This window comes from Accipiter gentilis, chromosome 26, assembly GCF_929443795.1.
Source record: "Accipiter gentilis chromosome 26, bAccGen1.1, whole genome shotgun sequence".
Lineage (NCBI taxonomy): Eukaryota > Metazoa > Chordata > Aves > Accipitriformes > Accipitridae > Astur > Astur gentilis.
The window spans coordinates 4,604,404-4,626,840 of NC_064905.1; the positions used below are offsets into that span (position 1 = coordinate 4,604,404).

Genomic DNA, 22,437 nt, shown 5'->3' on the forward strand with positions numbered 1-22,437 from the left:
TGGAAACGAGCATGCAACAATCAAAGAAAGAAAAACTCTAAACAAATTTCTATTAGAAAAAAAAGCTTACATCAAACAAGGCACCTCTAACATCGCACATAGTATGGAAAGAACACCACAATCACAGAACCTGTCGTGATTTCTTAACAAAATTTTACATGGCTGAGCTCCAATACCACCCCAGGCGAAACTGCTTCTGACTGTTTTTCCTCTGAGACATCCAACATTGTCGCCTTTCTTTATCCCATTTTGATTAATGTGGATCAGGCTAGCATCCTGTGATGGGTTAACCCTGGCTGAACACCAGGTGCCCACCAAAGCCGTTTTATCACTCCCCCATCCTCGGCTGGATAGGGGAGAGAAAATATAACAAAAGGCTCGCGGGTCGAGATAAGGACAGGAGAGATCATTCACTATTACCGTCACGGGCAAAACAGACTCAATTTGCAAAACATACTCAATTTATTACAAATCAACCAGAGCAAGGTAATGAGAAGTAAAATGAAATCTCAGAACACCTTCCCACCACCCCTCCGTTCTTCCCGGGCACAACTACCCTCCCGGATTTCACCACCAAGCCCCCCCAGCGGCACAGGGGGACAGGGATGGGGTTTATGGTCATCACACGTTATTTTCTGCCGCTTCACCTCCTCAGGACGAGGGCTGATCACACTCTTCCCCTGCTCCAGCGTGGGGTCCCACCCACGGGAGACAGTCCTCCACGAACTCCTCCAACGTGGGCCATTCCCATGGGCTGCAGTTCTTCACGAACTGCTCCAGCATGGGTCCATTCCACGGTGTGCAGTCCTTCAGGAGCACACTGCTCCAGCGCGGGTCCCCCACGGGGTCACAAGTCCTGCCAGAAAGCCTGCTCCGTGGGCTCCTCTCTCCACAGATCCGCAGATCCTGCCAGGAGCCTGCTCCAGCGCGGGGTTCCCACGGGGTCACAGCCTCCTTCGGGAACCCACCTGCTCCGACGTGGGGTCCTCCACGGGCTACAGGTGGAGATCTGCTCCACCGTGGACCTCCCTGGACTGCAGGGGGACAGCCTGCCTCACCAGGGTCTTCACCACGGGCTGGAGGGGAATCTTCGCTCCGACGCCTGGAGCATCTCCTCCCCCACCTTCTTCACTGACCTTGGTGTCCGCAGGCTTGTTTCTCTTACATGTTCTCACTCCTCACTCCGGCGGCAGTTTCTCTCCGTCCCAACTTTTTTCCTTCTTAAAAATGTTATCACAGAGGCGTTACCACTATCACTGATTGGCTCGGCCTTGGCCGGCGGCGGGTCCGTCTCAGAGCCGGCTAATATGGGCTCGCTCTCTCTCGAACACAGGGGAACCTTCCAGCAGTTTCTTACAGAAGCCACCCCTGTAAACCCCCCCCGCTACCAAAACCTTGCCAAACAAAACCAATACACATCCCTTGCAACAGAGACCTTCCTCATATCTAGCCATTTATTTAACTATTGTGTCCTTTAACTATGACACATGCAAGCTTAAATGATCTTCTCACCTGTCACAGCATTTCAAGTTACTATATTCTATAATGAACAATGTATTCACAGAATAATTTGTTTGTGGTTGGTGTTTTATTTTTTTAATTTCAATTTCTCTGGTACAGTCCCATATTTATAAAAAGACTACACCTGACAGTTGCTGCACAGAAGACACATTGTTGAGTGCTTTCACAAAGCTGCTTTCTCTTCCATCTTCTCCACTTCCCAATATTCATACTGTGAGTTTTAAGGCTTATGCCAATCATATAATACAAAAACCATACAGTGCATTGGCTCTTTGTATTTTAAATGCAATGGAAATAACAGTGAAATTAAAAATAAAAACCTACAGTGCATCTCTCCCCATATCAACTCTAATAATTAACCAAATACTCTTCTTGCCTTTATTTTTTCCTTCTCTTCTTTTTTTTAAATCACCTGAAAAACCTCTGGGAGGAAATTGCACTTTCTTCCAGTAAAACATAACCGTGCTTTGTCACACAGCAAAGCAAATTCTTCAGACTTATGCAAAGTTGTGATCAGAAAGACACTTTTCATTCAAAGAGAAACCATCAGAATCTTTTGGACTCTACATTGCAGCAGCAGCATATCTTAGTCCTCCTAATGAGTGTACCGGCACAGTTGACCTCACAATAGGAAAAGAAAAATCTAGCCTTGCCACTGGATTGTTGAACAGTGGCAGCCCGTGGCACCAAAGTATCTTCACAAGCTTTACACTTTTAGGGTGTTCTATTATACAGCTAGAAAGCAAGACATCATTTGAAATATTCTTTGTAGATCAGTATAAATTTTATTGAACTAACAAGCTACACAAGCCACTCTTACCATCTCAAGGATTTCTCTTTCCAAGACTGTACTAATGCAATACCGATGCATTTAACTGAATCACAGTTTCTTCACTACTGTTTTACCATACGATAAAATAGTTACTGCACCCTGCTTGAAACTGAGAACAAAGGGCAGAGCGTAATAGGAAAAAAATACAGAGAGGGATGGCATCTTGAAAGAAGCCATAAAAGGGAAAACAAGCACAGATGTTGACAGTGTGAGGAAGAGGGGACAAAGGATGTCAAAAAAGATGAGCCAACCATAGGAAAGAAAAATGCCACCAAGGTGCTTGAAATAGCATAATTTCTTGGAATAGAAAACATACAGAAGAGCTCTCTCTCAGCCACTGCCTTCAGGACCTAAAATGCAACACATTTTCAAACCCTACTCTTCTACTGCAAACACTTGTGAAAACTACTGAAAAAAAAATAATATTCCAGTCAAGTATTGTCTTTATTGGAGTTTAGACATTGTCTACTTAAGAAACAGAGATTACACAGTGAAAAAATGGAGGAAACAGCAATATTGAGTACACAGACATGGAACTGTTTGGTAGCCTTACAGTGAAAACCACCTGCCTGCTACAGATGATTGCTTTTTTCATCAGGATTTTCTGTTTCTGTGAAAGGCATCCTATTTGTTCCTTGAAATTGAATGCTTTGCATATTCACTAGCATTACTGTAATGTCCAATGTGACTTTCAGGAAATAATTAGCTTTAAATAAACTACACTCTAGGTAAGTTTTTGATACATCTTCAGAGTACAGTCTTGACGAATGTTGTTTTATTTACAGAGATCTACACAGGTTTTCTGTTTTGTTTTCAAACCTTCTTTGTATATTCTTCTTGAACATGGACTATAGCAATATATTTTATGATTGTGCACTTCTGTCCAAAAGCAGTTTGCCATCTCTTATTCCAGAGTATTGCAGTTATTAATTAATTTCAAGGCTTGCTTTTAAGTGTAGAACTTTTGTTACCCTTGTGCATTGGGGTACCAATCAAAATTTAGCATTTTGGTTCTAACAAGCATTCTTGACTGATGGAAGAATGCATCCTAGGACAGCAGAGGACCTATGGCAAGCCACCTACCATAAAATATGTAATTTTACCAAGCTACCAGTTAACAGGGCAGTAGAGGAAAGGTGAAGCAACACAGAGTACAACACATTTATACAATTATACACCCTGCCCCTGAATTTTTCATTTCTTATTTAGACCAGTTGGAAAATACAAACATCAAATTGGTAAACTGCAGTATTTGTATAACTTCCTCTCAATAACTACAAAAATTAAATACAGTAATTATGTATACCTTTATCTTAAGCATAAATCAAGCCCCTTAAAGTTATATGGCTACGCCTATATCAGCATTTTGGTTCAGAACAATTTTGAGGCAAATCCCTTGATCACGTCCATTTACCATGTACTGTGTCCGAGTGGTTTTGTTGCACACAAACTAGATTAACTCCAGATAAACTAGAAGCTCCTTGACAGTGCTAGAAATGAAGATATTAGGTTCTTGACCAATGTTTGGGTCATAACAACGTAAGGTCCCCCAGCATGTTTCTAAACTGCCTGCCTTCAGAAATCTGAGCCATAGGAATAATGGAGAGGTTTGAACCACAGTATCAGACCATATCTTACTCAGTGTAAACTCCCAAGCCATGTACAACAGATTCGTCAGGCACCCAACAACGAACCACATGTGACACTGTGCCACATTCTTTGCTAATGCAGATATTACCAAAACATCCTACACAGCCAAGGCAAAAAAGCACCATTAATGAGGCAGCCACATTAAACAAAGTCAACATGGTATAGAGATTTTTTTTTCCCTGACATTTCTTAATATTCATTTGCAGGTATGCAAAGCTACCTGCTATAACACTAGCTACCTTCTGACAATAGTCTCTAAAGCACTAAAAGTCACAGCATGTAGTTTGCAGAGTGTACTTCCTTTTTACCCAGGAAAGATACTAGGTCTCACTGCAAGAACTGCAACACTTAAATAGCTTTCTGGTTAGAACTCTGTCCATGCAGCTATGATAACAAACCTAGAGATAAAAACTGGCATCTCAGCTGGAATTATCTGCAGTGCTGCAGAAATGTTCTATGATTTGGCCTCTGTTACAATTCAAGATATATTCATTAATCATATCTGTTCTTATAATATTGATTACCACTATAATTAAAAATACCCAACAGCCAAAAATTGTAAACTACATAGTAGCACTTCAGACACTTTCCTTGGGCACAGGAGAGTCACTTGTTCATTAGTTTGCCTTTTTTTTTTTTCTTTTTTCAATTCAAAGCTGAGCGCTCTTATAACCTAACTTCACTTCCTCCCACATTTCAGTACGTGCTATATACCGCTATTAGTAATGGTTTAGAACATTACATAATGGTTTTAACAATTTTCCATGACTCTATTATTAAAGATGAGCTCTATTCTGAATTCACAAGTAGCCTATAACACACCTTTAGTGGAAAAATTGTGACATGCTCAAGCATACAAAGGTTACTTTATGCTAAGCCTTTGAATTTTTAGAAAAATGCCAGCGAATGAATTAAAATGGTTTCTTTATGAAACTGAGACTACCTTTCTTCTTGATAATCTAAGAAATAATTAGGTATTAAATACTGACATAGCTAATTTAACAAAAATAGTGTTTTCACACATTGCCTATACACAAGATTTCAGCTTTTAAGTAACAGTTTCTAGCTCCAGAAGACAGTCTAGCAACCCACTGTAACATGCATTTTCTTAGATCATATTTCACTTCACAAGGATGACCTGTGTTTTTTAGTGAAACCTGGAAAACCCACCATTTGGCTGCAGTCCATTTGGGTAAGCTAAGACTTTTCAGAAGCTAAATTAGCAACTTGTACCATATATAAATGCTCCCTTGAAAAACATTAATTGTATTATTCCATTTCACGGATTATGGTAATCAAAATGTATGCTTGTCTTCATCAATAAAGGTGACCTAGGTGACTAAGTGTCCTGGTTTCAGCTGGGATAAAGTTAATTGTCTTCATAGTAGCTGGTACAGTGCTGTGTTTTGAGTTCAGTATGCAAAGAATGTTGATAACACTGATGTTTGCAGTTATTGCTAAGTAATGTTTAGTCTAAAGTCAAGGATTTTTCAGCTTCCCATGGCCAGCCAGCGAGAAAGCTGGAGGGGCACAAGATGTTGGCACAGCACACAGCCAGGACAGCTGACCCAAAGTGGCCATGGGTCGTCACCCACGTTCCATACCATAGGACGTCACATCTAGCATAGAAACTGGCAGGGGGATCACCACTCGGGGACTAACTGGACATCGATCGGCAGGTGGTGAACAACTGCACTGTGCATCATTCGTACATTCCAATCCTTTTATTATTACTGTTGTCCTTTTATTAGTGTTATCATTATCATTATTAGTTTCTTCTTTTCTGTTCTCTTAAACTGTTCTTATCCCAACCCACAAGTTTTACTACTTTTCCCGATTTTCTCCCCCATCCCACCGGGGGGAGCAGGGGGAGTGAGAGGCTGCGTGGTGCTTAGTTGCTGGCTGGGGTTAAAACATGACACCAAGGCATGAAACAATCAAAGCCCATATACGGTATGCAGGTCAGCAGTAGGAAGTTCTCTCACAGAACTCGGATGCCTTCAGATTCATTGATGGGATGGATGGCACACGTTGGTACACATAAATTACTTAACAGAAAATCCAAACCAAACGTAATTTCACTCTTTAAAAATACCTGTGCTGAGTAATAGCAGTTAGTGTTTGACTTAGCTTTCACGTTCTGTTTAAATTTCTACAGCGTTGGGACAAAAATGAGAGTAATTCTGTTGTCTTGGAGTCAACCATGCACTTCAGAATATGACAGAGTGCTCATTTGACAATGACAAACATGGACTAACTGAATGGCTCCTTCAGAATTATAATATTACACAACCTGTACTTGACATAGCCCCTTGGAGATACTTCTCCAGTCAAGTAATTTCAGCTGTCCCAGCTGTGTACCCTCCCAAACTCTTGCCAAACTCTAGCCTGCTTCTTGGCATGGGAAACAGAGAAAGCCTTGACACCGTGCAAGCACTGCTCAGCAATAACTAAAATTTTCACTGGTGTGTTATCAACACCATGTTGTCAAAAATTTAAACCACAGCACCATTTGGGCTGCCATGAAGAAAATTAACTCTATACCAACCAGATCCAGGATACTCACTCTCTTATGCATCCAGTTCTCCAACTTTGTGCTCCCCCTCTGACACAAAAAAAGAGCGCACATAAGAGGATAAAGTTTGGGTTTTTTTTTAAATGGCATAGCTCATAATCATACATTGTTCTGATGGAAAATTGTCTGCAGAAGAACTTAAGGTAACTGGCCCTAAAAGAACATGCAGGTTCCCTTACTAAATTCCTTCGAAATTCTCTTTTGCTAAAGTCATAAGATCTACCATAAGTTAGGCAAATGCTTTACAAATTTCCATACAACTCTGAAATGCTTCCAGATTTCTTTGCTAATATAATCAACAGCTTAAAATGCAGCTGCTGCCAATTACTGACTTTATGCACAGAACAGGAAAATATTATACATCTCACTTCCACTTGTAGTCTCAAGCGCGATTTTATTTTAGATTCCAAAAGAAAGAGTTTACTATTACATTTAATCATGTAAGCACTATAAATAAAAACTTGTTCTGGTACAGTAAATATTAAACTATAGGATATATGTCAGATTAGAGACAAAGTCATCTTATGATGGACTGTCAGATTGCATGCATCAAAGCTGTTGTAAAGGGGGAAAAAGGGAAACGTTTTCAATTGAAACAGAAACAAAAAGCTAGGGATTTCACCACAACCTTTGTGAACAAATTACTTGCAGTTCTAAGCTTTAACTGTATTTCACAGGTGCTAAAAGCACAGAGTCTTAAACTACAAAGCTAATTTTAGACACCATTCAATGTTATCTATGTGCAAAAGTTGTTTGCTGTGGAGGCAATTTAAAATCAAACACAAGCATCTCACCCAGATGCCAAACAATGACTGCCTATTCGTAAAGTCCTTAACATAAACCAGAGTTCTTAACAATGTACTTGCTACCTGCAAAACCCCACAGCTACACAGCAGCTGAAGAGAAGAAGGATCTGATGATTCACATGTTCCTGCTCGCTAAACAAGGTAGGGCAAAACAGTAGAGCAGAGCTGATATCACAATATCTTCTTTTTTTTGATAAAGAAAATATATTCTTCAAAAATTCTGTAACAACTTCAAAGATCACCTCACAATATAAATTTTGACCACACAAAACACAGAACAACTACTGCTGCTTCTTTTCTGTCCTTTGTGTATATTCTACTTCTGGTGATTTTCACAGAATAAAGCCAATGCAAAAATATCAAAGTTAAGTTTACAAAAAGTTTTAAATTCTAATCCAAAACTGGATTTCTCTATTGAGTTGGAAAAACAGAAGAAATATGGACATGATTCTGGTGTTTTCAAGACAGAGTTAAGCTTACAGTTAATACTGTAAAGTGAGTCTGCCACTAATGCCTGAAGTTTTCTTCTCCAGCAGGTCAAATCATCCATTTTCTTGGAAAGATGCTGAGAGATACAGGAAATAAATTGTTCAATAGAAAATTGCATTAATCTTAAGGTTCAAGTGCAGTCCCGTAAGAAATAATTTGGTTAATTACCAAAACAATTGTCTATATCCAGCTCACACTAAATAAAGGCATTCTGAAGGAGCCTACTTAAATACTACTGTCATCATAACCTGGCCATATAGTGAACCTTTTCCATTTGCCTGTACGAGTATGGGATATGAAGTATTTCCCATTGCAAGTTAAAACTGTATATCCTTGAAACAAGATTTTTCACTTTAGCTGGAAATTAAACATCTATGTTACACTCCAGAAATCTGCACTGTCTCTTAAAGAAAAATTACTGTCTGATGCCTTAGATATTGCTGTATTGAAGGTGTTACCTTCATTTGGTCTTTTTTTTCTCCTTCAGGTAAGTCATCTCAAAAGCAGATTTTTAGTACTAAAGCAGGACCAGTGTTTAGCACAACTAAAATAATTTACCCATGGATTCTCTGTCAAGGAAAGAAGAAGCTACTAGTGATAGTCATGCATTTGCTGTTGTAGTTAAAAAAACAGTCTTACATTTAATGACATATACCTTAATATATTCTAACAACCATACTGTCTCTGATAAGCAATTGTATTGCCAGAAGGCATGCCAGGATACATATTTTTCTCAACAGAAGTCTCTGGTTCTTTTGTTTACATCCCAAATATTCTACAATGTTTCTTATACTCATGAATATGATGCCTCCAGAGGGGTAGTCACATGCTGATACCACTACTGGATTTAAACCTACTCCAAGGGACTTTTCTCCTTACTTAAGAAATTGATCAGTATGTCTTGCAAATGCAATCTGTAGATAACTGCCACCCAAAGTTCTCACAGAGAACCTCCAGTTTACAGATTACCTTCCTCAAAAGAAGCTACTGAAAAAATGCCACTTGTTTTAAACAAATGTGAATGTGTTTGGTTTTTCTAAATGCATGTGTTTTAAATTCCCAGCAGTTTTCATGACATAGTGGGTTACGTGTTGCCTAAAAAGCCATTGTTTGTCATAAGGCAAAAAGGTTTGCCTGGCTACCTCCTTCAATAGGAGTAAAAGCACAGAATGCACTACATGCTTTTAAACAACAAAATTCTATACAAATTACACAATTTTAATTGGATTGTTAAAAGACTGAAGTCCAAACACACGAAGAGTGCAACTACCTATTAAACCTCTGGTCTCCAGCTGTGATTAAACATACACATCATACTGATTTGGTGGGAAAAAAAACAGCCCAAAAATACCATTATTAAAGATAACATTCTCCTCAATGATAAAATGCATTTGATTTTTAAATACAGCTAAGCATTTGCCTAATATCAAGAGAGAATACCTGAAGGAAAAAAAAATTTAAGAGCTTTTCAAAAGCTCTCAGCAACATCACACTAACGAAGCAGTTTTCAACTAAAATGTTCCCAAATGAAATCTAAAGTATTTGTTTATTTTTTTCTTCAGTCCTTGAGCCATATGTACATTAACGCATTCACAGAACTGTCTAAAACCAGCAGTTACAAACCTCTCAAGCATGAAATTTACTGAAACAAACACTGGCTTTTCTTCAATCACCTTTGCACTTCATCAACACCTTATTTCTACAGACATTTCTATAGGAGATGTATCAGTTCAGATATAGGTCATCTTCTAGCCCTCAAGCTTTATGTTTTTACTAATATTGAGGAATAAAAAAAAAAAAGAAAAATCTACACTCTAAAATGTTAGGGTTTTTTCCCCGCAAGACAGAGACTGACAAGCATTTCCAAAAATGAACAAAAATATTTATTAGCAAGAATTCTACTTAGTAACTGGTTTTATGCCAAGTCACACTTAATATATGAATAAGACCCAGGTTTTCTTTAGAAACAGTAATTTGAGAAATAAATAAAATGGGATGCCTCTTAAAAAAACCTAAATTTTCAAATATTTCTTCTCTGTAAAATAGCCCATTGCATTTCTACATCATTCTGGATATATCAGTTCCTACTCTTGGAAACTGGACAGGTTAGAATCTACAAAATAGTCTTCAAACTGCATGGGGCTACATATATGCATACCAAGCAACAAGTATTCAACTTCTTCATGCTGTTCTGCATATAGCAATGTAGTCACTCATGCAAACATGAGCTACAAACCCTTATTTTCAGTAGGCACTAACAAAACTTTGACATGTGAGCTACTGTTAACTATGGACAGCAACTGTTAAGTTTGAAAATAAAAATTTACGTGTTATACATGCAGAAAGTATTAATCCATCTTGGTTTACAACTCTTTCATCTTTTAAAATATGCAGAAATGAAACTGGATTACTTTACATTATAGCCCTATAGACTTACAACTTCACTCTTTGCCCTATCATGCTTTCACCATTTCTTTTATAAATTCCACTGGAAATCCAAATATTCCAATATCTCTTACGTATCACCTTGTATCAATCCCTCCTGAAGTGCTTATATCTAAAAAACCGCGGAAAATAGCTCATAATGCACATGAAAAGATTGCCCCGTGCAAACAGACAAGCCCTTCAGTTTCAAACACAGAGATATTTATGCAAATTGCTGTAATGATTTCATTACTAGAAAATGATCCAAGGATCCATAGTGAAAAACAACTAAAATGACAGCTTGCTTTTATCCAAAGCCTGCAAAGTTTGAATGCACTTACCAGAAAACTACAGCTCAGGAGAAATCAGCACATATTCATATCAGAAATTACAACTTCCCTAATATAATTAATTATGAGGATTTCTCAGAATAAATTCCTCAAATTATTGTGAAACTTCATCAAATAACCTAGTGCTCATTAAAAAGTGAGGGAGTAAAAAGTTGATTCAATACTCTCTCAAATGAGAAAAGCAACCACCCAAATGACAATTTTTACAGTGCAACAAAAATTCAGAGGCCTGAGAATGAAACTACAGACTAAAAATGAAGTATAGTAAAGAGTAATCTGTTTTGCACAGACATTGCTGAAACCAGAAACCATAAGCTACAACATTTGTACACTGAAAAACGTTTCTTTCAGAAACCACAAAGGTTTTTATAGAAGAAACGAGATCAACATTGACAATTAATCTGAATACTTAGCATAATCCCAGTATCATTGAATAGTTTGGGTTGGAAGGACCTTTAAAGGTCCTCCAGTCCAACCCCCCTGCAATGAGCAGGGACGTCTTCAACTCGATCAGGTTGCTCAGAGCCCCGTCCAACCTGACCTTGAATGTTTCCAGGGATGGGGTATCTACCACCTCTCTGAGCAACCTGTTCCAGTGTTTCACCACTCTCATCGTAAAAAACTTCTTCCTTACATCTAGTCTAAACCTACTCTCTTTTAGTTTAAAACCATTACCCCTTGTCCTATCACTACAGGCCCTACTAAAAAGTCTGTCCCTGTCTTTCTTATAGGCCCCCTTTAGGTACTGGAAGGCGGCTCTAAGGTCTCCCCAGAATCTTCTCTTCTCCAGGCTGAACAACCCCAACTCTCTCAGCCTGTCCTCACAGGAGAGGTGTTCCATCCCTCTGATCATCTTTGTGGCCCTTCTCTGGACCCGCTCCAACAGGTCCACGTCTTTCCTGTGCTGAGGACCCCAGAGCTGGATGCAGTACTGCAGGTGGGGTCTCAACAGGGCAGAGTAAAGGGGCAGAATCACCTCGCTCAAACTGCTGGCCACACTTCTTGTGATGCAGCCCGGGACACGGTTGGCTTTCTGGGCTGTGAGCACACATTGTCAGCTCACGTCCAGCTTTTCATCCACCAATAAGCCCAAGTCCTTCTCTGCAGGGCTGCTCTCAATCCCTTCATTCCCCAGCCTGTATTGATACTGGGGCTTCCCTAGCTGAGGTGCAGGACCTTGCACTTGGCCTTATTGAACCTCATGGGCCCACTTCTTGAGCTTGTCCAGGTCCCTATGAATGGCATCCCATCCCTCAGGCATGTCAGCCTGTCAGCTTGGTGTCATCGATACCATTGATACTCAGCTTGGTGTCATAATATTCTAATTCATTTCAGTATGTATCCCATTGAACTTGACCAGTCAAAACTAGAAGTATCTAAACCTCTGCTAGGAAAAACCACAGCAGCCTCACTGCTTTTAATAATACTATGGTGATTTACAGCAGCTGACTATTTAAAAATACAAAATTGAGACATAAAAAAAGATAGCATAGATTTCAGTACTTCACCTTTAATACCTCAACTGCTCTTTAACTTAAGTTCATGAAAAATAGGAGAAAAGTTCAATTTGCCACTGACTTGTATTAAACATTTAGATGACATTCACCAGCATCAATAATTTACTACCTAATCAGCTCAGGCTTACTACAGACTTGGGCCATCTACATCACCATCATACTTACAGCGTCTTGACAGCTCAGAACCTCCAGGATGCTATTGAGTAATTCAACACAGTACTTCTTCTCTTGGACCTGGAGCTGTTGATCATCCTTCTGTTCCAGTAATTCCTTCAGCTCTTTTGTAATCACAGGAAGCAGAATGTCCCTGCATTCTGAAAGAAAGGAAATTACCTTAAGAAGATATATAAATTAAATACTACTTGCAAATAAGCCCTCTTCCAAACAGTAAAACACAATCTGCTTTAACAGCTACAGTCCCTTCCAACGTGGATTTGTTGATTTTTCCAATCATGCCTCAGGGATACGAAAATATCACACAGGTTTAAGTCAACAGTATTTCTCATATATTAAAAACACAACTTCCCAATGAAAGTAATTTGTTTCAGTTAAATTCTGAAGGCTGTTTAGCTTGTCCCTGGCACTTAGGGACAAATTATTTACTTCACTTACAAAGCACCTGGAAATAAGCTATGTGGAAGTAGTAACAGGAGTTTAATGTAAGAAAAATACTATACTTATTAAATTATTCTTTCTGAAAATAAGACACAAATAGCAACAGAATTGTTCTATGTGCATAGTGTTGACACATACCTTCTAAGAACACATAGAAGAATGCAGACAAGGAAAAGACTCTAATGAAAGGCCTATCAAGCCTATGAGAGCGAGAGCTACGCATACATTCATCCTTATTTAAACCTGAGGAAGCTGACACAAATAGTAATTTACATCTCAGTCTCACATATATATTGACTTTTTAAGACAGAGCTGCTTTATAGGAAGTGTCAGGAGGACAAGATACATAAATCTGAAATAACTTCAATGAAGGCAATGTCTATCTAGGAATAAAAGTTGTAGATTTTTTTTTTTCCTAATTTAATTGATACATACCACTGAACGATTTAAGTAGCAACTTACTTGTACAGTGAGTGCCATGTAATTAAAGAGAGTACAGCACAACAGCATGAATAACACTGAGCAGATGCTTCAAAGATTTGCTACATTTAGGAAAATAACCTGGGAAGAAAACAGAGCTAAATGTACCTTCAAAGGTTCCACCTCAGAATAAAATTTGTGTAGAACTACAGAAGCATTCTAGTTACAGAGAGCAAGCTGAAGTTCTTACTCATTTCCATTCAACTGATTTCTTATTGCTTAAAATTGTCTGTCCTAACTCTGTGGAAAAATATTTATATTGCCAGTTGGATACTATTTTCTATCAATAACACATATCACAGGTTTGGGGGGGGGGGGAGGGGGGGAGAACAAAACTATAAAACTTCTTAATTACTGCAAACAAAAAATGAAAGTGTGGCTTTTTATTTTTTTCTTTCAAGAATTAGTTAGAACACCTTTACCTGCACATACAGCATACTCACTAATAAACAAATGGAGTGTGAGATGTGGTGAAACTGTACCCAATGTGATTTAAAACAAGTCAGGGACTCAGAATCCCCCCAAAATAAAGGTGCTAGTACAGGAAGACAGGAGGGTAAGAAAGAAAGAATGGAAAAAAATGGGAAGCAGATTATGAATTTCTGAATTTTGCAGATGAAGCAACAGCAGCTATCCATACAGATTATTCTTATTTCAAGTAACATCTCCAAGCCATATAAAGCCAGGAACTTTTAATCACATCTAAGGGGCAGCATAATTTCTTCCCTCATAAAGTATCTCTACTCTTGCTAATGCCAGAACACGAATAAAAAGCTATTTATCTGATTTTGTTTAACCCTTGTTCCAAGCTACAAGAGAAATCTTACTCAATGACTAAATTATTAATTCACTAGTATAACAGCAGTTAAAGAACATGTACCAACACAAGACCTGTTCAAAGAGCAGCATAAAAAGGAATTTCACACAGCTTACATTTCATTTATGTGACCAATTCCGGACATAGACCAGCTTTCTGCACTTAATACAGGCCACCAACTACCCCTCTGTTCCAAAAACCAAATTGCTGCACTTCCAAAGCACTTGGTAGAGCATAGTAGCAGGGCATACTAACACTCCTAGAGCTCTTCAGTGTGGATTTGTGTCTATGAAGACAGAGAAAAACTCCCCTCCAAAAGTCATCAATACTGATAGATTCATAGTCACCAGCTGCTGACATCAAACATTACACAGTTTTCCGAACCTGAGATGTAATTTGATAATTAGCAAATTCTTTCTTGATTCGCTCATATGAAACACTTCTAATAACTAATTATAAATGCAACAAATGCAGTGCCATTAGCTTCTTGACCAAAAACTAAAGAATGTTAAAAACTGTATGCAATACCTTTAAAACTTGCCGAGATGTGATAGTACTTTTTTTTTTTAATAAGGAAAGAGTTGATACATTCGGTCAACAAATAAGCACAAGTCTTAAATTAGATTATTACCTACCTACTTTTGAAAAAGCTAGAAAACAAACTTTAATTCTGTTTTCACTGCAACCTGTGGAAACTGTCCTTCAACACTCTAGGGTTATTCAGGGGAGAAACAGTTCACATTATGATCAGTTCAGTATTCATTCGTCAAGGTTCTGACCACTCCAAAAAAATTTAAGATATTTTTTCCTTTCGACATAACATTTATTGCTAATCAAGTTCCACTTCATGACAATTATGAAAAAGACCATAAGCGTATCAGTGTAAACACCTGCTAAACCCACTAGTATAAACACCCACTTCTGTAGAACAGCAATTACTGTTTCATTCCCACTGCAATGTTGGGCTGAAAGAGTTATTTGTCAGCCTTTTAACTTCTCCATACAGTCCATATGCTGTCAGTACATGTATGCTGAGGTACATGCAAGGACCTTGCTTAATGAAGTTGCAAGAAAGAAATTAAAATGGGACTGCAGTGGATTTCCAGTCTGTTACTGAAAGATGGCATGATTTAACAGATTTTAAAATAATTAAAAAACCGGACTCAACTGAAACAAGCAGTTCAGACTGGATATTCCAAAGAAATTCTTCCTCGTGAAGACAGCCAAGTAGCAGAATGAACAGGATGCCCAGTCTCTGGCCTTAGAAGTTTTCAAGACCCAACTCGAGTAAGTCCAAAGCAACCTGGTCTGACCTCACAGCTCACCCCATTTTGAGTGGGAGATTGGACTGGACACATTCTCAGGTTCCTTCAAACTTGAACTATTCTATGATCCTTTATTGCAAAAATCACTAATTAATGGTAGCATAGTAGTAGCTGGGGGTACTGCAAATGACCAGCTGCTAATCCTCAGAAACAGAAGATAGTAGCTGACTACTGATAACAAGTACCAGCACACAGCAAGAAATCTACAGGAGACTGCTAGATGAATGGAGACTGTCAGAAGGTTTGGAGCAAAGATACATCTCTACATATATACCTCTATAAGTAAATCATGACATTTTTAGGACTTGCCATTTTTTTTCATCCATAGACTCAAACATCAAGCTTTCCTATACCAGAAGAGATGACATCAAAACCATGACTCTAAAGACAGATGGGAGAAACCTATTCCTTGTCAATTCAGTCCTTCGCACTTGCACAGCATCTGTAGAGAGCTAAAAAAAAATTGCTTCACGTATATTTAAGCTGTATGAAAATACACATGCAGCAAGCACTGAGGGACATCAAAAACTCAGTTTTTCTTTTCTGATACCCGCTCTGCCTTATCCCAGTCTTCCTTTTCTGATTCTCTAAATGCATGCAAGATATGCTGAAGGAATGATTCATCACAAGCTAAACCTCCAATCTTTCCTATAGCATTGTGGATCCAATACACTAACCCAAATGTTAGGCAATAAAGCTCATCTGCATACAACGTCACTGTACATATTTGTCTGCAGTTGTATCTACATCTACACATGGCAACGTTTTGTGTCACATCACAAGTTCTCTTCTCTAAGCCTGCTGTGTGCAAACTCCACTTTCTATAATGATGTGGTGCTATTATTCTAACATTCTGCTATAGACCCAGTAACAGCTACAATGAACACAACATGAAGATGGACATATTTAGACAAACACATACAACTTTTAACTAATCTGCAATCACATGTCATAGGAATACGAATTCCAAACCAACAGCCTGTAAGAAATTTAGCTGGCAACTGTTTACTTGTAGATACCATTCTTAAAATATTTCTACTTCAAAAAGATCAGTAGGAACTGCTATGCTAACAGGCCTGGTAATAACAAAGCTCAAAGTCATGTCAAATTATATATCTCAGCCACTTTTCACCACTCTCAAAGAGGATGTAATCTTATATGCACACACAAGTTTCACATCTGCCAGGATAAACATACTTACTGCCCCCCCTCCTCCAAAATAATATCCAGCTCGATTTTTAAGCCATTAAGATCTCCCTTGAAATGTCTGACAGATAGCAAATATAAAAATTCTCTTTGGGTAGCCTTTACATTTTTAGGTAGCAACTAGATAATAAATCATAATAAAAATCTATAATTAACGAGCTTTATTTCAAAAGGAGAGACTAGACAGAAAAAAGTCATTGATCAAGGTGAATCCTATATTTTAAAGTACATTCAAAATTTTTACTCATATAGAAAAAAGTTAGGACTTCAAGGAAGGTATTATATGTATATTAATCACTAAATTACATCTGATTTCAAATGCCAGTGATGCCCATTTGACCAATAATCAGGAAGCGTAGAGGAGATCACAGGTTACAAGTTGTACTGGACACCTTAAAGAGGGGTGGAAGTAAACTTCATTGAATTTAAAACTCCTCCATACCAGGGTTTCAGAGGCCATTTAAAACTTTTTCTACCAGAACGCAAAATGTCCACTGTTGTCTGTAACTCATTTAAAAACTACACGCACATGTGTTTTGGTAAGAGAAATAAGTCTTTGACATAATTCTTCTGCATAAAGCCATTCCATACTACTTAAACATTAAGAAAGCAAGACTTCTTGTCTAGACAAAATTTTCCTATTGTACCGAGAGGACAGCTGAGGCAGAAGGTACACCTAATTTCCTCCAGTTTTAAGAGGTAATTACTCTGCAAGCATCATTACTCCCAGTTGTACTTTGCATTATAAATTAAAATTTGATCCATATTTGATACATACAGATTCTATTAAAAGGACTTAACATATACAACTGATCAGTTATAGTGCATTTTCAGATGCGAACAATGCTGAAGCGTCAAGCTACGTGGAAATTCAAAGGTCGGTTAACAAGCCTTAGCTATATTATTTCCTTTTGAAAAAAAAAAAACAAAAAACAACCCTGCAATTGTAATTAATGGAAAAATTGTTTAATAGATTATTATAAGCAAACTATATTTTGTTGTTGTTAATTATTTTGGTTTAGGCAAATAGCCTGGTTTTTTTGACTGGCTGCTAGGTAAACTCAGCTCCTTAGTCAAGGCAATACAGGAGAAGTACTTTATTTTGTGTGTAGTAAACAAAACTCGGATAATATACATCTAGGACATTATTCATAAACAAAAGACAATAGTCTTAGAAAAGGAAAATTAATTAGGTTTATAAGACCCTCAACAGCTGAAGTCATCCCATGAGAGGATGCAATTCTAAGATGTTCTGATGAACACATACAATCAAAGTAACTGAAAAAGACTACCATTTGTAGCAAACAAGCCCTGGTCTCAGCCTGAGCCTGCAGAAGGACTAGTCATGCCTTCTTGTCTTTAAAAACCCTGTTACAACCATTTCACTGGAACATTCTACGGAATATGAAATCCCTCTGTTATCTTGAGACAAAAAAAGTTTATTGAATGGGTGTATAAATTTCAGATTATAATATTAATATCACTGCACAAGTTAAGTAAGCAAAATGAGCAAAGTGCTCATTTGAGCATCAACGACTCATTGGCTAGGGAAAAAGAGAAAAAAATTAAGAAAATCATAGAAGACAGTAATTGAGAAAAGAAATAGCCAAAGCAAAACTTTCTGTTGTAGTATTTGATCATTTGGAGTCATTACTGAGTGCACCCTCAGTAAGTCTGCAGATGACACCAAGTTGCGCAGGAGTATTGATCTGCTCGAGGGTAGGAAGGCTCTGCAGAGAGATCTGGACAGGCTGGATCAATGGGCCGAGGCCAAATGGATGAGGTTCAAAAAGGCTGAGTGCCAGGTCCTGCACCTGGGTCACAACAACCCCATGCAGCGCTACAGCCTTGGGGAGGAGTGGCTGGAAAGCTGCCCGGCAGAGAAAGTCCTGGGAGCATTGGTCTACAGCTAGCTGAGTATGAGCTAGCAGCATGCCCAGGTAGCCAAGAAGGCCAATAGCATCCTGGCCTGTATCAGAAATAGTGTGGCCAGCAGGAGCAGCGAAGTGACCATCCCCCTGTACTTGGCACTGGTGAGACCGTACCTCAAATACTGTGTTCAGTTTCGGGCCTGTCACTACAAGAATGACATTGAAGTGCTAGAGTGTCTCCAAAGAAGGTCAACGAATCTGGTGAAGGGTCTAAGAACAAGTCTTACGAGGATCAGCTGAGGGAACTGGAGTTGTTTAGCCTGGAGAAGAGAAGGCTGAGGGGAGACCTTATCACTCTCTACAACTACCTGAAAGGAGGTTGTAGTGAGGTGGGTGTCAGTCTCTTTTCCAAGTAGCAAGTGACAGGACAAGAAGAAACTGCCTCAAGAGTTATCAAGCACTGGAACAGGCTGCCCAGGGAAGTGGCTGAGTCACCATCCCTGGAGGTATTTAAAAAACATGTAGATGTCTTAGGGACACTTAGGGCACTTAGGGACATGGTTTAGTGGTGGATTTGGCAACATTAGATTTATGGTTGGACTTGATCTTATGGGTCTTCTCCAACCTAAATGAGTCTATAATTAAGCAATCCACATGAACACATCTGCTCACCCCTGCCCCACAAAAGCTCAAGACAGATGGGGGAGAGACACGGAGGGGGGAGGCAGATGCCTGTTTAAGTACTAGCTGCTTTTTTGCTTGATAAATGATGTGATAACATTACCAAAGACAGATAACACTCTTTCTTAATGTTCAAACCCATGAAAAAACAACTGTTCTGACTGGCTTTTTTTCTAGGAGCCAGAATGAAACATGTGCTGTCCCAAACTGTATTTGGACATATAAAACGTCAACATACAGTTTGAGTATCTTGCATTTATTTCATCAAGGTCTGTCAAAAGACGTCTTGTTCCACATATTTATCAACCCCAAATTCCAACACACCTCTCAGAGAAAAGTTCCCTGGTAGCACCTTCCTGAATAAGGACAGGTAGATTCATTCTCGTAAAAGATTAAGCAGTTACATGGTTTTGGCATATGGTTTTGGTTATTCACCTTATCCTCCTTCAGAAGATATCTAATGATTTCTTCTGTACCAGGTAAGTGAAATTCAAACTCCAAAGTCATTAATGCAATAATGTCATTAAAAAAGACATTTGGGTCTCCTTCAGTGAAAATCACAGATGGGCTTCATTCCTGACTACCTCATATGTGCAGCCAAAATGGTAATAAAGATTTAACACCACTTTTGTCTCCCTTAGGAAACACTACTCTTGATTCACTGGCATGCCTGTAGTCATAGCCATCTGTTAGGATGGCTTCATGCCCACTTAAGAACTGGCATGCCAATTTAATAAGGACATAGGTGTCATCTGAATACAGATTTAGAGCAAAGCCTTAAAAATAAGATCAGTGAACAACAGTCATTCAGCGAGGAGAGACTTCTGATGGCAGTCAGTGTTCTGTTAAAGCACCACGCCTCTTCACAAAGGACATCTGTTCACAACTGCAGGCATCTTCCTATTAGAAGTCTTCCCTCTTCGTTATTTGCCATTTAAGTCTCTGCTGGGAGCCCAGAAGTCATGAATTTAAAATTGGATGTATTTTACTCATTGCTAAATCTAAATTCAAATTTCACAGTTTAGATAAGAGCCACAGAAAGGGGAGGTACCATAAGTTACCTACAGACTGACAGCACTGTAAAATGAAAATTCTCTTTGTCTCCTGGAATATAGTACACAGGAAGGAGAAACACAGTGGTTGATCCTGTGAAGACAGCACACAACACTGTTGCTGACCATTCAAAGCAAGTGTCAGCAAGTAAGGTCAGATAAAGAATAGGTACAGCATTAATAGTCACAGCACAGCACTGTGACCAAGCATAACACTGCAGACTACATCCACTTCCCAACTTCAGTGAGTATCTTAAAGTTTTGTCACTCCTCACGGGAGCTGAGTAACGCCACGTATTGTAAGGCAGCCAGAGCAACATCTAACACTATCTTTGCTGTAGCCAAAACAACAATGTAAGCGTTCAGTGCCTTTTCCAGCTTGCAATCATTATAGTCTGCCAGCCTGCCATAAATGCCTGTCAGCATATCCTCTCTGGCAGATTTAAAAATTTGCCTTGTGTTTGGATTATGGAATATTGATGAATTGCAACTTGCATGTTTCCACACTTCATTTAATTGACACACAAAATTTTGCTAAAGTAACAGCTTCCTATCAACTTCTGTAATATGTTTTTGTTCTCTTTTCTACTTGAAGTAGTTGTAAACAGTTTTTACACAAACATTTAGAAGTTCATTGTTAAAGCTAGTTCACCTAACTTGATTTACATTTCCCTCCATATATCAAGATTTTTAAAAAAATATAACTGAAACAACTGCCAAAATGGGTCAAGTCTAACAAAAAGTTACCAGTAGCAATATTGAGCATGCCACCTACTCCTCCATAATCAGAAGAAAATAATGGCTTTAGCCTACATGTGTTCATCACAAATGTATGCAGATAAAAACCTATAGATATGCATATGCCATCCTTATATATAAATAAAATATTGCAGGAATAGAACTGGCAAAAAATGAATACAGGATTTTAAGTAATGCTTTAAAGGTAATGTACCCCTAAAAACTCTACTGCATATTACAAAAAGAGGAAGGAAAAAAACCACCCTAATCTCATAAGTGTGTTTCTTAAATGAATCTTTTCAAAGGTAAGTACGAAATTCAAGAATGAATCCACAGGAAAGATTTTGTGTTTCAATAGAGAATAATTTTAAAGGAATTCACGAACAGTGAGTATTTTCAATTTTTTCCCAGTAACTAAAAATCAGAGAGTCAAATGCATTAACTATCTCCTACTTTCAAACATTTTAAAAAGTTAATAAGTTGTGTTGAAAACAGTGCAGGAAAACAATCACAGAAAAATGAGAAATAAAACTTTGGCTTAAGAACTCATATCAGTAGGAATACAATTTAAGATTACTAGAACAATTAAAATCAGTATCTATAACTCAATTCCAGTAATAATAAACTGAAAAATGCTTAATTAGAAATTAGTGTTCCGTCTACCTTTTTTTTTTTAAAACATTTTTCTTAACAGTCCTGAAGGTAAAAACAATACACGTTTTTCTAAATCTTTGAGTTACATAGAGGATTGGAGAGAGACTTGATGTTGATTATATGCCACCATCTTAACTCTAAAATTTTTCTTAGTTGACCCTGACTTGCGCATATCTGAAAACACAAGATGGACTTACAACTGCATCTTTAAAAGAAAATAAATAAATAAATCGAACATTACATTCCTGGTGAAACATAGGCATTATAGAACACAAATTTGTATTTCCTGACAGATCATAGCCCGCATAACAAATTCAAACCTTTAGAAAGAATTCCAAAGAACATGAAAGTAAAAGTCATTATCTTCCTGTTTTTCTCAGACAGGAAAGTTCATTAGTCTAGCAGGACAATCTTAGATTGCTGAGGCTCTACTGTACAAAAACATAACATTACCAAAACCATTTACATTTACTTCATGCTATACTACACATGCTATATTACACTTCACTTATTTTATTTTACTGGTTCTGCTTGAATTTAATATTACAGTATTTAAGATCAGAATCTAATTGAAAAAATGCCACAGTTTAACCTGTATATAACAAATAACACACACACAAAATTCATAGCACAGGACCGACCTATTGACAGTTTTCCTCAGCTGCACCTCAAAAATTTCTATGTGCATTACTTTTTAAGGAACAAATCTCATCTCTGACTTAAATCTTTGCTCTTTTAGATCACCAACACATGAACTAACGATGCTTTTCAAGCAGTGAAATGAAAGAATTGGAGTATTTCACAGGTAAAACTCAGTAAAGTACACATGAATGT

General features: G+C 38.1%; 1 protein-coding gene across 2 annotated transcripts in view; it reads right to left on the reverse strand.

The window, feature by feature from the left end:
• Positions 1-22,437, reverse strand: part of DOCK2 (dedicator of cytokinesis 2) — a 214,236-nt gene that overhangs the window by 131,598 nt on the left and 60,201 nt on the right. For both annotated transcript variants that reach the window (XM_049829393.1, XM_049829394.1), the window contains exon 26: positions 12,330-12,478. In XM_049829393.1, the coding sequence (XP_049685350.1) occupies positions 12,330-12,478 (149 nt within the window). The remainder of the gene's footprint in view (positions 1-12,329; positions 12,479-22,437) is intronic.